This window comes from Strix aluco, chromosome 5, assembly GCF_031877795.1.
Source record: "Strix aluco isolate bStrAlu1 chromosome 5, bStrAlu1.hap1, whole genome shotgun sequence".
Classification (NCBI taxonomy): Eukaryota; Metazoa; Chordata; class Aves; order Strigiformes; family Strigidae; genus Strix; species Strix aluco.
This window is the reverse complement of record NC_133935.1, coordinates 16,552,801-16,565,077: the sequence shown is the minus strand read 5'-3', so window position 1 is coordinate 16,565,077 and position 12,277 is coordinate 16,552,801. Positions and strand designations below refer to the sequence as shown.

The window sequence follows — 12,277 nt, the reverse complement described above, 5'->3', positions numbered from 1 at the left end:
TGGAGACTATTTTCTCTACAGAAAGTTGCCTCTAAGTGAAATGGTGTAATCTAATGTAAAGGTCATTTTTTTCTTTTTTTAAATTATATGTCTGTAAAACATGCAGCTCTGTGTTTGTGAAGGATTGTGTGTCTGTGTGTCATTACCTGATTTAGATCTGCTTGTTTTGTCCTGTATTCTTGAACTGCCTTATCTCTGGACACTGTTTTCACAAACTCTAACTCTTTTTCTTTCGCATCTCCTTCCTGGATTTGCTGGTTCCTTCAGCCTCACCTCAAGGTCAGTATTCACTTTTAATAAGGGTGTTTATAAGACTATTGTCTATTCATCTAAAATTGAGATCCCACAGAAGATTGCACATCAAATTACATGATCTGCAAAATAAAAGATCAGAGATTTGGTTAAGTCTGTGTAGGAGGATGGGTTGGATAGGGTGCACATTTAGAAAAAACTTGTACTTGAAGGAAAGAATTTATATCAAACCACTGTAAATCAATGTTGTAGTGCTCTGGGAAGAAGGGGGAAGACTTACCAATGAAGCTTTTCAAGGGAAAAAAACTACAGGAACAGGAAGCTGAAGCAAGGCAGTTTATGTATTATTGATTTTATCTGTTACTTCAAGAAGAAAAAAAGATGGAACATTAGCCATATTCTCTGATACATGCTGTTGAGTGCAAAACTAGTTCATATAAAATACTAGTCATACATACTTTAATTGTTGGATTTTTATCATTGCATCTGTGTCTGAAACCTTGCAGTGATGTTGCAGAACTAGTTTTGGTGCAGTTTGAGTGTGTTGTGCTGTCAGAAAGAACCAAGGGCTGAGGGTTAAAGATAAGAAAATTAGCAAGAGGATAAATTTGTTGAAGGCACAAAGTGATAAACTACTGAAAAAACCCTACCAGGAGACAACATGTTTTGAAGTCTTTCACCATGGCTCAATTTTTAATTTTGATATTTTAAAGCCATTGCTAAACATAGATTTTGGGATTTCAGTAGAGTAGCAAGGAGTAAACATCTATGGCCTACGTAATACAAGTCAGAGTACATTATCTAATGACCCCCAGCTGCCTTTGAAAGGCTCCAAAACCATTTTGGATTCTAGTCTTTCCTGATAAAGTCTGTTTGGTAGAAAGCGTCTGTGACTTGTGACGAAGGAATGATTATAATTGTTTCAGGCAGTGTCTTTGCCCAGAAAACCGCTACTTAATGACTAAAGTTCTGAGTTATGAACCAACATCTGACTTTTCTATTCCTGATTAACATTGTGAAAAATGCAGTGGTGAGTGGAATCCCACGATGTTGCGATGCTGCTGACGCCTTTAAATTGTGTCGGTGTTCTGACCTTGGCTTGGCACAGACATTGCGCTTGTGGCCTTGGTTACGTATTTTCCTTCCTCCCACAAACTGGAAAAAGATTGGAAGTTAATCATGTTGTTGTCTATCAATACCTTCCCTATTCAGTGTTCTGTACTGGCATACTTGTAATTGTTGGGGAGAGGAGGGCTGTCCTTGAATGACCCTTTTTCTTCAGATCCCAAAGAACAGAACTGCCAGGAAGCTTTTCTGCCCTGTGAGCATTTTTCTCTGAAATACACAGTGTCTTTTCTTGCATGAGCAGGACTTCTGTTGGGTAGTTTATATTTGCTAGTTGCCACCGTGAGTGAAGTTTGATGTGTTTTGTCTGGCTAATGAAGTCCTAAATGTTATGGAATCCATCTGTCAAAGATACTTCTGCTTCAATCCATATGGCTATAGGTTTTTATCAAAACCTGAACCTATACGGTGGAATTTGTGATGAACAAGAGGGGGAACTGGTTTTAGAGCGTGATCTGGGTGTGTTTTTTCTGAGACCTGACTTGATTTTTTCTTTCCCCAAACAATGTAACCATAACTTTTATTTCTCTCATTTAGAGCATATTGTAAAATTTGGCTAGAGGAGGTATGACTGGTTTGAGGTGGCCAAGTGTTAGGATCTTTGAAGAGTTTTCTGATAAGATGTTAAAGAAGTTGTCCATTATGTCCTCATACTTTCTTAGTGGTTTTATTGATTTTTTTTTTTTTTTATTCATTTTTCTTTCAATTTTTTAAAACTGATTTCTATGATGGGTAGTTGCTGAGGTTTTCATATTTGTTAAATCAACAGTGTAAGGGAATAGGTGGAATGACTGCTCTTGGAACTACAAAATCCCTGCTGGCCAGAAACACAATGAAAAGATTCTCCCAAGGACAAGTGGGAAAATTACAGGAGTTGCAGTACCACTCATTTTCTTTCCTGTGCATTTCGATGTTTGCCTAATTACTGTTAACTGCAACTCATGAAGAAATAGCTGTTCTGTGAAGTTACATTCTACATTGGAAGCTACTATGGGAGCCATAACTTTATTTTTCTCTTAATGGTGAAAGCAGTTATTTTTTTCAGACATCAAAGCAAATGTGTCTTCCTGGAAAAGAACTGAGTATGTGAAATAATGTGTTAGGTATGTCTGTCTTGTAGAAAAAAGAAGAAATACTCTGGAACTATAACTTTTCTCATCAAGAACAGCTTTGCTTACTGTGATCAGTGCAAAACCTCTGAATTTTCCGATCTGTCTGTTAAGCTTTTATCATCTCTCCTGTTGATAAACTCAGTGAATCAGAACGTAATAGTGTAATCCATATCACTGTTGCTGTTATGACATGTATTTACCGCTCAGAAGTCTTAAGGGCCTAGAGTGGATGTCATACTGATTCATAGTAAATAAAATTGTCTTGGAAGGCATGGGGATTAAGGTGGTTTTCCATAAGGAGTTTTTGCTAAGCATCTCTGTTGATGCCAGCTGTATATAAAGAACTATCCAATGCTGAGTTCAAGAGTAACAAGCCAAATAACACTATTCTGGTGTCATTACCTGCAGCAGTTGAAAAAAACAGAACAATACCATGAAGTCATATGCTCCATTTCTTTTAAGTAGTTCTTATGTATACATGTCACAAAAGTTGAGATGGAAAAAGGTAACAAGACTGACAAAATCAGGTGCTATAGTGAGCAACTTCATACTTCTTAAGGAAAGAATAAGCTATATTGCTAAAGCAAAAGCAAGACTTCTAGCTTCAAATTGGGTAAGAAACAGTTTAACTGCCTTTTTTTTTTTTTTTCATCTTCTCTGCTGAGTAACATTCAACATGCTATTCATGCACAATTTATCTTTGTAGCATAGAACTGGAATGGAAAAATAGCTGGAACAGTAGGACAGGAGGCCTCCCACAGGAGGCATGTCTTTCAGTCAGATTTTCTAATTGTTTACATCACATGGTTAATTGTACTGTCTGTCATCTTTTGAAGCAAGTAATCCAGATCTTAAGAGAAAGAAGTTTTCCGGATTTTTTGCTATACCAAAGAGAATTTGATGCAATAGGAAGTAATAAAAAAATACTGTAAACCTTATTTCCGCACAGCAAAGTGGCTTAGTGATTAGATGAGTGCAGGCTGGTGGCATGAATCCAGATAAAAGTCTGCTATGAGTGTCCATGTAAAATTAAATTTCAGTGTAGCAACTCAAGTGTAGCTTTATAAAATCAAAGTAAAAACAAAATACTAAATCTGAGGGGATTATTTCAGTCCTTTTTCCAGAGTCTTAAATTTATTTTCAACAGAACACATATAACCACCAAAGAAATACTTAAAATATGATCCTTCTATAAGAAAATGACAGATAATATTGCGTAGAAAATTAAGCAAATACAGGAGACTCAGGATACTATTCAATAATGGTAAAAAAAGGAAAAAAAATCAGGGTACTTGGTTACAGGCATATAGTCTGTGGTACCTGTGGGTTTTTCATTGTGATGGAAATAGCTTTATACGCTGCGTCATATACTATATCTCCAGGAAGCTGTGAATCTGAGCACTGAGAAAGTGCCTGGGCAGTCAGGAGAAATTTCAGTGGAAGTGTGGCTGGCTCTTTAGCTTCATACCTTCAGAAGACTCCCATCTTCATTCTGCCATCATGCTGGTCACTAACTACATCAGGAAATTATTAAAATTTCAAGCATGTTGAGTTAGCAATTGTTAGTTTTAGCTCAGCAGAGCCAGATACATTGTGTTCAAAGGAGTTTCCATTTAAATTTCCTTGGTCATCTCTGAAAAATAACAACGTGTCATAGTTCTTTTCTGTTTAATCTGTGTTTGCTTTAATTCTACTTACAGCAAAAACAGTTTTATAGAATTCTGTACATTAAAAAGCACTCTGCTTGTAAGAGTAGTCTATTCCTTGTGAGTGAGTAGAAGTAAGGCATCTTAGAGATGGCAGTGGAGAAAAGAAGAAATGAAGGCATTGGGCTTATTGGCTGTGAAGGTTGCGTGGTGATAAGTATGGCACATAATAGAACTGTGGTTTTCCTTAAAACAGGTAACTGGCATAGTCTTTCGAATTTGCTTTAGGTATAGTGATTATCAGAGCTTTTTTCCTCCATTTGAAGTGGAATCTATAGCTTTTCTGTCAAAGGTCCTCTTTTCTTGCCTCTTTTCATTGCATTTTAACAAAGCAAAATTATTCACAGCTGTACATCATCTCAGAATTCTCACTTTTCTGCAGTCTCGCATGATCTGATTTCTTTCCTATTACCTGCTGAAATTAATTTAGTTTTACGAAACACTGATGAGTTGTTTTTCTTTTTGTGTTATTGCTCTGTTTTCAGTACATGTATTCACAAAGTGTGCAGCTTTCCTGTGGGGATTCAAACTGAGGTAGCATTAGAAAGACACATGACTGGATGTGGCACTAGGGAGGATGTTTGTATGTCAACAGTATGCTGTGAATTTTGAAGAGCTTTGAGTCAAATGTTCTAAGAGATTAGAGGAATCCTTCATAATTTGCTTTTTTCAGATACAACAAAAAAGATGGCTTTTTACCATACTATTTGAAACATCAATGTCATCTTCAGAAGATTAACTGAAATTATCATTCCAACTTTATGCAACATTAAACATTTTGACTAACCCATATGTTGCACATCACATTTAGTCAAAGGATTAAAACCTGAAGGTTATTTTTCTTCTTTAATGGCTAACTTCTGTGCAAAAATTTATCCCCCCAAATGGCTAGATTTTTATTTCTATTAAAACTCTAAAATCCAGATGAGTATATGGACAGACAGTGAATTTATGTGGCTATGGTAAAATAGCCTTGGTGCAAACATTTCCATAACTGATAGTACCAAAAGCTTTAACAGACCCTGGACTCACCAATAGTATGATAGTTACAGAGAACTCAGTTGAACAGGAGACCTTTTTAAAAGGTCGCTGAAAAGAGTGAGGATTTCAGTAGCTTCTTTTCCTCCTTTTTTACTGATAAGGACTCCTTTCAGATCCCTGAGCACAGTGGCAGAGTCTGTGGAAGTGAGGCATTACCCACAGAAGTGGAAGACCAAGTTACAGACCATTTAAGCAAATTAGAAATACGCAGGTTGATGGAATCAGATCAGATACATAAAAGGTTGCTGAGAGACCTAGCTGATGTCATAGCAAGGACTCATCCTCAAAAGCTCGTGGCTGTCAGGAAAAGTTCCTCATGACTGGCAAACATCACACCAATCCTCAAGAAGGACAAGAAGGAGGATCCAAGGAATTGCATGCCAATCAGTATAACTTTATGATCTGGGGAGTTTTTGGAGCCGATCCTCCTGAAGGCTGTGTCCACGCACCTGAAGGACAAATAGGGAATAGCCAGTACAGATTTACAAGGGCAAATCATTCCTGACTAACCTGGTTGCCTTTAGTGATGAGATGACTGGCTCAGAGGGAAATCAGTACTATTTAATGTCTTTTTAAATATGCAGATGATGAGACACAATACCCCTTCAAAACTTTCATGGCTGATAACAAACTGAGGAGAGTGGTTATGGGGAGTATATACTAGAGGACAGGGCTTCTATTTAGGGTGACCTTGACAGGCTGGAGAAGTGAACTGGCAGAAACCTCATCAAGTTCAATAAAGGCAAGTGCAAAACTCTCACCTGAGGCTAAATGGCCCCTCTATCTGTACCAGCTGAGGGCCAACTGGTTAGAAGGCTGGTTCATAAAGAAGGACCAAGGGGTGGCTGGGGACAAGTTGAACTTGAGTCAACAGTGTCACACTACTCTGAAGAAAGCCAAATGCATACTGGGCTGTATTAGCAGAAGCACAGCTAGCAGGTCATCTGGAGAGAACTGGAGGAAAGAATGGGGTATGTTCAAGCCTAGGAAGAGGACCCTCATGGGAGATTATACTGTGGTCTTTCAGCTATCTGATGGGAAGGTCCAGAGAAGACAGAGCCAGACTCTTCAAAGAGGTGTTCAGTAAAAGGTTGAGAGACAACAGACACAAATTACAGCACATTCCAATCTAAGTTCCAGTGAGATAATCAGCAGAAAAAATTCACAGTGATGGAGTCAGATACTGAAACAGGTGCCCAAAGAGGCTGAGGAGTCATCATCACTGGAAATATTCAAAACTTATCTGAACAAAGCTGTGAGCAATCTGCTGTAATTTGTCTTGTTTTGAGCAGTGAATTGAACCAGGTGACCTTCAGAGATCCCTCCAAACAAAATTACTCCCTGATTCTCACTTACTATGGTATGTTAATCTGTATTCTAGAACAAACTGCATCACTGCGAGCTCTGCATCACCATGATATGTGTCAGTGTGGTATTAATAGCTTTGTCCTTTCATAAATAACAATTTACCCAGAGTTATCCTTTCAAGATTTCTAATGTAGCTCCTCCTACTTCTGTCCCCTAAACAGATACTCTCAAACCTTACTGCTGTTAATATAATCAGAGAAGATAAAATTGGAAATTATCTCTGTTTCTCATGTTTTTTATATGCTCTCTGTAAGCTTCTCTTGCTGGCTGAGAGCTTAGACTGGGACAGTGACCTTAGATCTGGCAGCGTGGGCATTTACTAGTTTGCATCTGTAGTTACCAGGTATGCTGTTACACCTTGTCATTCAGGTTGAAAGAACTGATTTTCATTCGCAGTATTCACATACCTTTTTGTCACATTCTTCCTTTGCTGAGGTTGTGGAAAATGGAGCATACTTGACACCACATCTTCTCAGCTGCCTTGTTGAGAGCATTTTTCTGCTGTGAGATTTTCAGCTGGCTAGGAAGTTACTCCTTGTGTGTTTAGTCTGCTCCTGTGACTAAATTGAAATTCTATCTTTTGTTCTTGTGTTACTTGTAAAGATTAAGTTTCATTTTTGACCTGCACGCAAGGTGACTTCACTGCCTCATGTGAGGGCATTGGGAACCCTTCTGTTTCAGATGTACCTTTCAGTACCTTACTCATCAGTTGAAAGCATTTCTTATTGCCACTGATCACTAATATTTTTTATCCCAATTTCTGTGAAACCAGTTTTCCTAGCTGGCCTGTGCATCTTGTATGCAAATATGTCCTCATCTTTTGGATGAAAAATATGCTAGATAAGCGGTGGTTTGACCTTGGCTAAATGCCAGGTAGCCACCAAGTCGCTCTATCACTTCCCCTCCTCTTCCCCCTTTTTTCTCAACGGGGCAAAGAGGGGAAAGAAAATAAGATAGGAAAAAAAAACCCAACCCTTGTGGGTAAAACAACAGCAGTTTTAATATAAGCAAAGCGAAGCAAAGGTCCGCGCGCGGAAGCAAAAAGAAAACAGATTTATTCTCTTCCTCCCATGAACAGGTGATGTCGGGCCTTCTCAGGAAGCAGGGCTCCGATACGTGTAGTGGTTGCCTCGGAGGACCAAGGGTGACCCCACCCCCTTCCTCCTTTCTCCCAGCTTTATACTGAGCAGGCGTCATATGGTCTGGAATATCCCTTTGGTCAGTTCGGGTCAGCTGTCCTGGTTGTGTCCCCTCCCAAGATCTTGCCCACCCCGTCCCACTGTGGGGGGGAAATGTCAGAAAGAGCCTTGGTGCTGTGTAAGCACTACTCAGCAGTAGCCACAACACCAGTGTGCTATCAACACCCTGCCAGCTCCCAGCATAAAACACAGCACCATGGGGGCTGCTACAGGGGAAAACCAATTCTGGCTCAGCCAGACCCAGTACAATAAGCATAGTTATTTATTACAGTCGTATAGTTTGTAGATTCAATGCACACTTCTATTGCTATCCCTCAATTAATTTGAAATCACTCTTAATCACATTACTGTAAAATGAAAATAACATCGCTTATTCATAAAATTCCAAGTAGGCTATTACACGTATTGCAAGATAAAAACATGCTTAACATTCTTATGCTAAGATTAAATTGTTAAACTCTTTTTTTCCCCCTTTTCCTTTCTCTTCTATGGCTGTCTTCCATTTTATTGTTCTGACAAGGTGGTGTAGTCAAGTATTCCCTCTTTCTACATAACATGTTCTTCATCTGCGAACAATAGCGGGCCCATTTCATGCTGGAATATGTCAGCTTTTCTAGCCAGTCGTCTTCTTGAATTACCCCAGGTAATTCAGACAGATTTAATCATGCTCTCAGAAACTTACTTCATTTCCTTCTTATCCAGCAGATAGACTGTTCTTCTTAATTAAAGGAAATGTTTTTCACTTCCTTGGAGAACAAAGTATTTCCAGTTGTCACTTTCTGTTCATGACTAACTCAGCTTTAAGGGGTAAAGTGTCACCTGTTCCTTTAGTGACTCAGCATACTCGGTTTGAAGTAAAGTGCTTTTTACATGAAACATTATTATGTATCTGTTTACAATACTGAACAGATTTGATAGAAATTGGGACCAAGCACGATGGTGATTTTGGAGTAACAGTGGGATTGGAGTGATTCAGTTCCAGCATCCTTCTTTCAAGCATTCCGAAATGAACTTGGTCATTACAAGTAACCGCTCTTCTTTTTTACGAATCACAAGTGAGAAAGAATGAGAAATTTGAGTTGCAAAATACTCTCTGTAGATAGACCAGAAGAGCCTCATTTGGTCCTAGAAATTACAACTGACAACAACTGTCAGTTGCCAAGCCAGCGTGCTCAGTGCCAGTCTTGGCAAAAGATCACAAAAGGTGCCAATCAAACAGAAAATTGAGGCTGCTTTCCTACTAGTTCATACTCCCCTGTGTTGCTCTGCTCCCTCCTAGCATGTAAACTTGTGACTTCTCAAAGCTGTGGATTTACTGTAGCTCAGCAGATGGGAGCTCTGAAAAGCATATGTTATCTTCCTTAGCTTTCAGCATCAGTCCAACTTTTAGCTTTATCAGTCCCACTGGCACTAGTAGCACTGACCAGATTGTTTCCGTTCTGAATGCCAGCAAAACTCAGATTGTCTGCAAACTTCCCCTTGCGTTTTTAATGTCTTGGGTTGTTCATGCCATGTTTCATGAAGTCCCACATGCTGGGAACTAAAAGAGAGGTGATGTAATGCAACTTCAGCCTAAAAGTATATGTAAAGGTAAAGAATCTTAGCCATGCAGGCCTCAGTGGGGATGCTGTATCTTGGAAAATGTATTCTTTTGGGGGCACCTCCTGTCATACATTTTCACTTTTACTAGTACTGTGTTCAGTGTTGTTTGTTTCTTTATCTAGGCCTGCCTTAACTCTGGAATAATCTGCATTATATGCTCACTTAGTTCTTTTAGTCTGCAATGTTTAAAAAAAAAAAATGTATTCTATTTAATTTTTGAATTTTCAGCTAGTGGTGTTCTTAGTTTTGCTGGATGTGCCTGAATTCCTCAGGTAATCATACCAGATAAATAACAGCATTAATGTTGTTAACTTGAAACCACTTCACTTTTCAGTGTGTAATTTTTCACTTTACATGGATAATAGCAGCAGAATATGTTAGCAATATGTCACATAGAGACCTGAATCAACAGGTTAGAAAGAGATTTTTTTTTTTAATTACCAACTCCTTCTAGCAATGTATATAAAGGATATGACTGAACACTTTTTCAGTATTTGACATGTCAACGTATTTTAAAGGTTTGATACCCCATTAATCAATATACAGTGTCTTTTCTTTTAGCATTGCTTGCTTGCTCCCTGTTCTCTTGCACCTTGCAGAGAAAATCTTTTTTTCTTTTTCATGATTTACTTTTAGGCCATCCTGTGTGAAAAAGCCTGGGAGAGAACATTAAATGAAGTTACTAGTAAATACTTTATTAGGTTACTGCAAAATGACACTTTATACTGCAAAAGTGACTACTAACTTGGAATGTGAAAAAACCTGATTTTTCTGGTACATTTGGAGTACAACACTTATGCAATAACTGCAGCATTTCGTGTTATTTCTTCTTAAAAGAAATGTTTCATTATCGTGTCTCCCAATTGAGGGGACTGTTTCACTACATTATAAGTAATAGGCATGGTTTTTGTAGAGACCGTGCAGTGGCGTTATATAAAGGTTATCAGTGGGATGCAAATAAATGTTTTTTACTCCTTAGTTTACGACATGCCTTTTCCCTTTCTCGTATCTCTTGCTTTCAGCACAGTTTTCACATTTTAATATGGAACATGCAGATGTCTTTGCTCAGAGAGATGGGGCATGGCACACAGTTTTTGACAGTTTGTTTCCTTTGACCACATATTTCCACGTTCTTTTTGATCACGTGGGATCACGTGAACAAATGACAACTGAAATGTAGCTGAAGGAGTCGGCTTTGTATTTTTAAATGCTTAAAGCTTCAAACGTTACTGTAACTTGGGCAAAAGCCTTATAGTGTGAACAAAAGCCAAACATTTGGAAGATCATTTTAAAGCATTACTGTGTTTATTAATGTTAAATAGAAGGGGTAAGTACATGCTATTCCCAACTTACTCTAATTTTTCTCCAAAATTATGTTTGAGGATTGTTTGTTTTGCTTAACTTTCCCACCCTTACTTCTTCCTTCCTATGTCTATAAAAAACAGCAGATCCCCAAACTCAGAACCATTCTCACTATCAAGTTTTATTCTCCTCAGAATAAACACCTTCTGAGGCAAAAAAAATTTGCCTTATAGTAGCTGCAGTTCAGATCCCATCCAAACCAGACTGCTGCCATCCCTCAGTCTCCTCGTGCACCCTGATAAGAACCAAGGATTTCCTCAGTGCCTCTAAAACTGAAACTTAGCACCACCAGCAGAGGTTTCTTGATGTTCTTGTGCTCTTATTTAGGGAGATCCAGAAGGAGCCTTGCGTATCAGTGCTGCATAACCTATAAAAACACCGCAATTCATGCCATTTGCTGATCTCAGTAGTGCATCTTGTGCTTATTTCTCCAAAGCTTAAGGCTTTATTCCTGGATAAGTTGGATGTTTTGCTAGCGCATGTGGCTCTATGTTAATTTCTTTCCTTGTGAAAGAAGAACTTTAAAGATTTTATTTTTAAAGATACTATTTCTCTCAAGATTCAGGAAGAGTGGGTTGTGCATGAAGACCTGGAAGGGCAGCTCAGGTAAGCTGCAGTTTACCGTGGAAGAGCACGTCAGAGGTACATTCTTGACAGATCAGCTTGGTTGTCTTCTCTCCTTCAGAGGGACTGAAACAGTTTCAGGAGCACATACAAGTTGCTAGTACTCTTCTGTTACAGAATGTAATCACCCCAGGTCCATTTTTATCTTTTTATCTTATTTTTTTTTAATGGACATCTTATTAATTTGCAAATATCTGCAAAAAAAAAATCTAATCTTGAGCTAAGAGAAACTGATTAAAACAACATGGCTTTTTATTTTTTTTAATTAGTTTAAAGGGTCTGTACACTGCAACATTCTTCCTCGCGCCTATCTGCACAAGCAGAAAGCAGTCAACAACAAAAAATCCACCAAAACCTTGAAAGGAATTTCTGTTGATTTCTTGAGAATTCCAGGAGGAAGGAGTGTGTTTTCTTCTGCATCTTGGCATAGTGGAGGATGCCTTTTGAATTGTAGGTAGAGACATTTTATTTCAAAGTAGAAAGGGACTGGAACTCTCCTCTTGTCTTTCTGGATCCTGTTTTGACCATAGCCCCAGTAATTCTTTATTATAGATTTTCAACACTGCTTATATGTCTCAACCTGCAATGTATGACTTTGTATAAAATTTATAGAAAATATATGAGATTCCTATTAGGAATATTTTTCTTGACAGCAAGGGCTGTTATTTGTTGATCTTTCCTAATGATTATGAGTGTTCTCCAATTTCTTGCAAGATTAATTCATTGAAGGGAGGCAGAAAATATCTCCGTGACAGGCTATGCGAAGGCAGTTGCCCTGGTAAAGGGATCTGCTCAATTAAAATCTTAATTTTGTCTCATTTGTCTGGAGGTCACCACATAAAAGGTAGTTCACTGGAGTACTATAATTGTCTAGATAAAGAATTTA

At 38.3% G+C, this 12,277-nt stretch overlaps 1 protein-coding gene across 10 annotated transcripts in view; it reads left to right on the top strand.

The window, feature by feature from the left end:
• ERC1 (ELKS/RAB6-interacting/CAST family member 1) overlaps positions 1-12,277 on the top strand; it is a 304,797-nt gene that overhangs the window by 141,608 nt on the left and 150,912 nt on the right. For 8 of the 10 annotated variants that reach the window (XM_074826142.1, XM_074826138.1, XM_074826141.1 and 5 more), the window contains one exon: positions 268-279. The exons of the other annotated variants lie outside the window; for them this stretch is intronic. In XM_074826142.1, the coding sequence (XP_074682243.1) occupies positions 268-279 (12 nt within the window). The remainder of the gene's footprint in view (positions 1-267; positions 280-12,277) is intronic. 10 annotated transcript variants of the gene reach the window in all.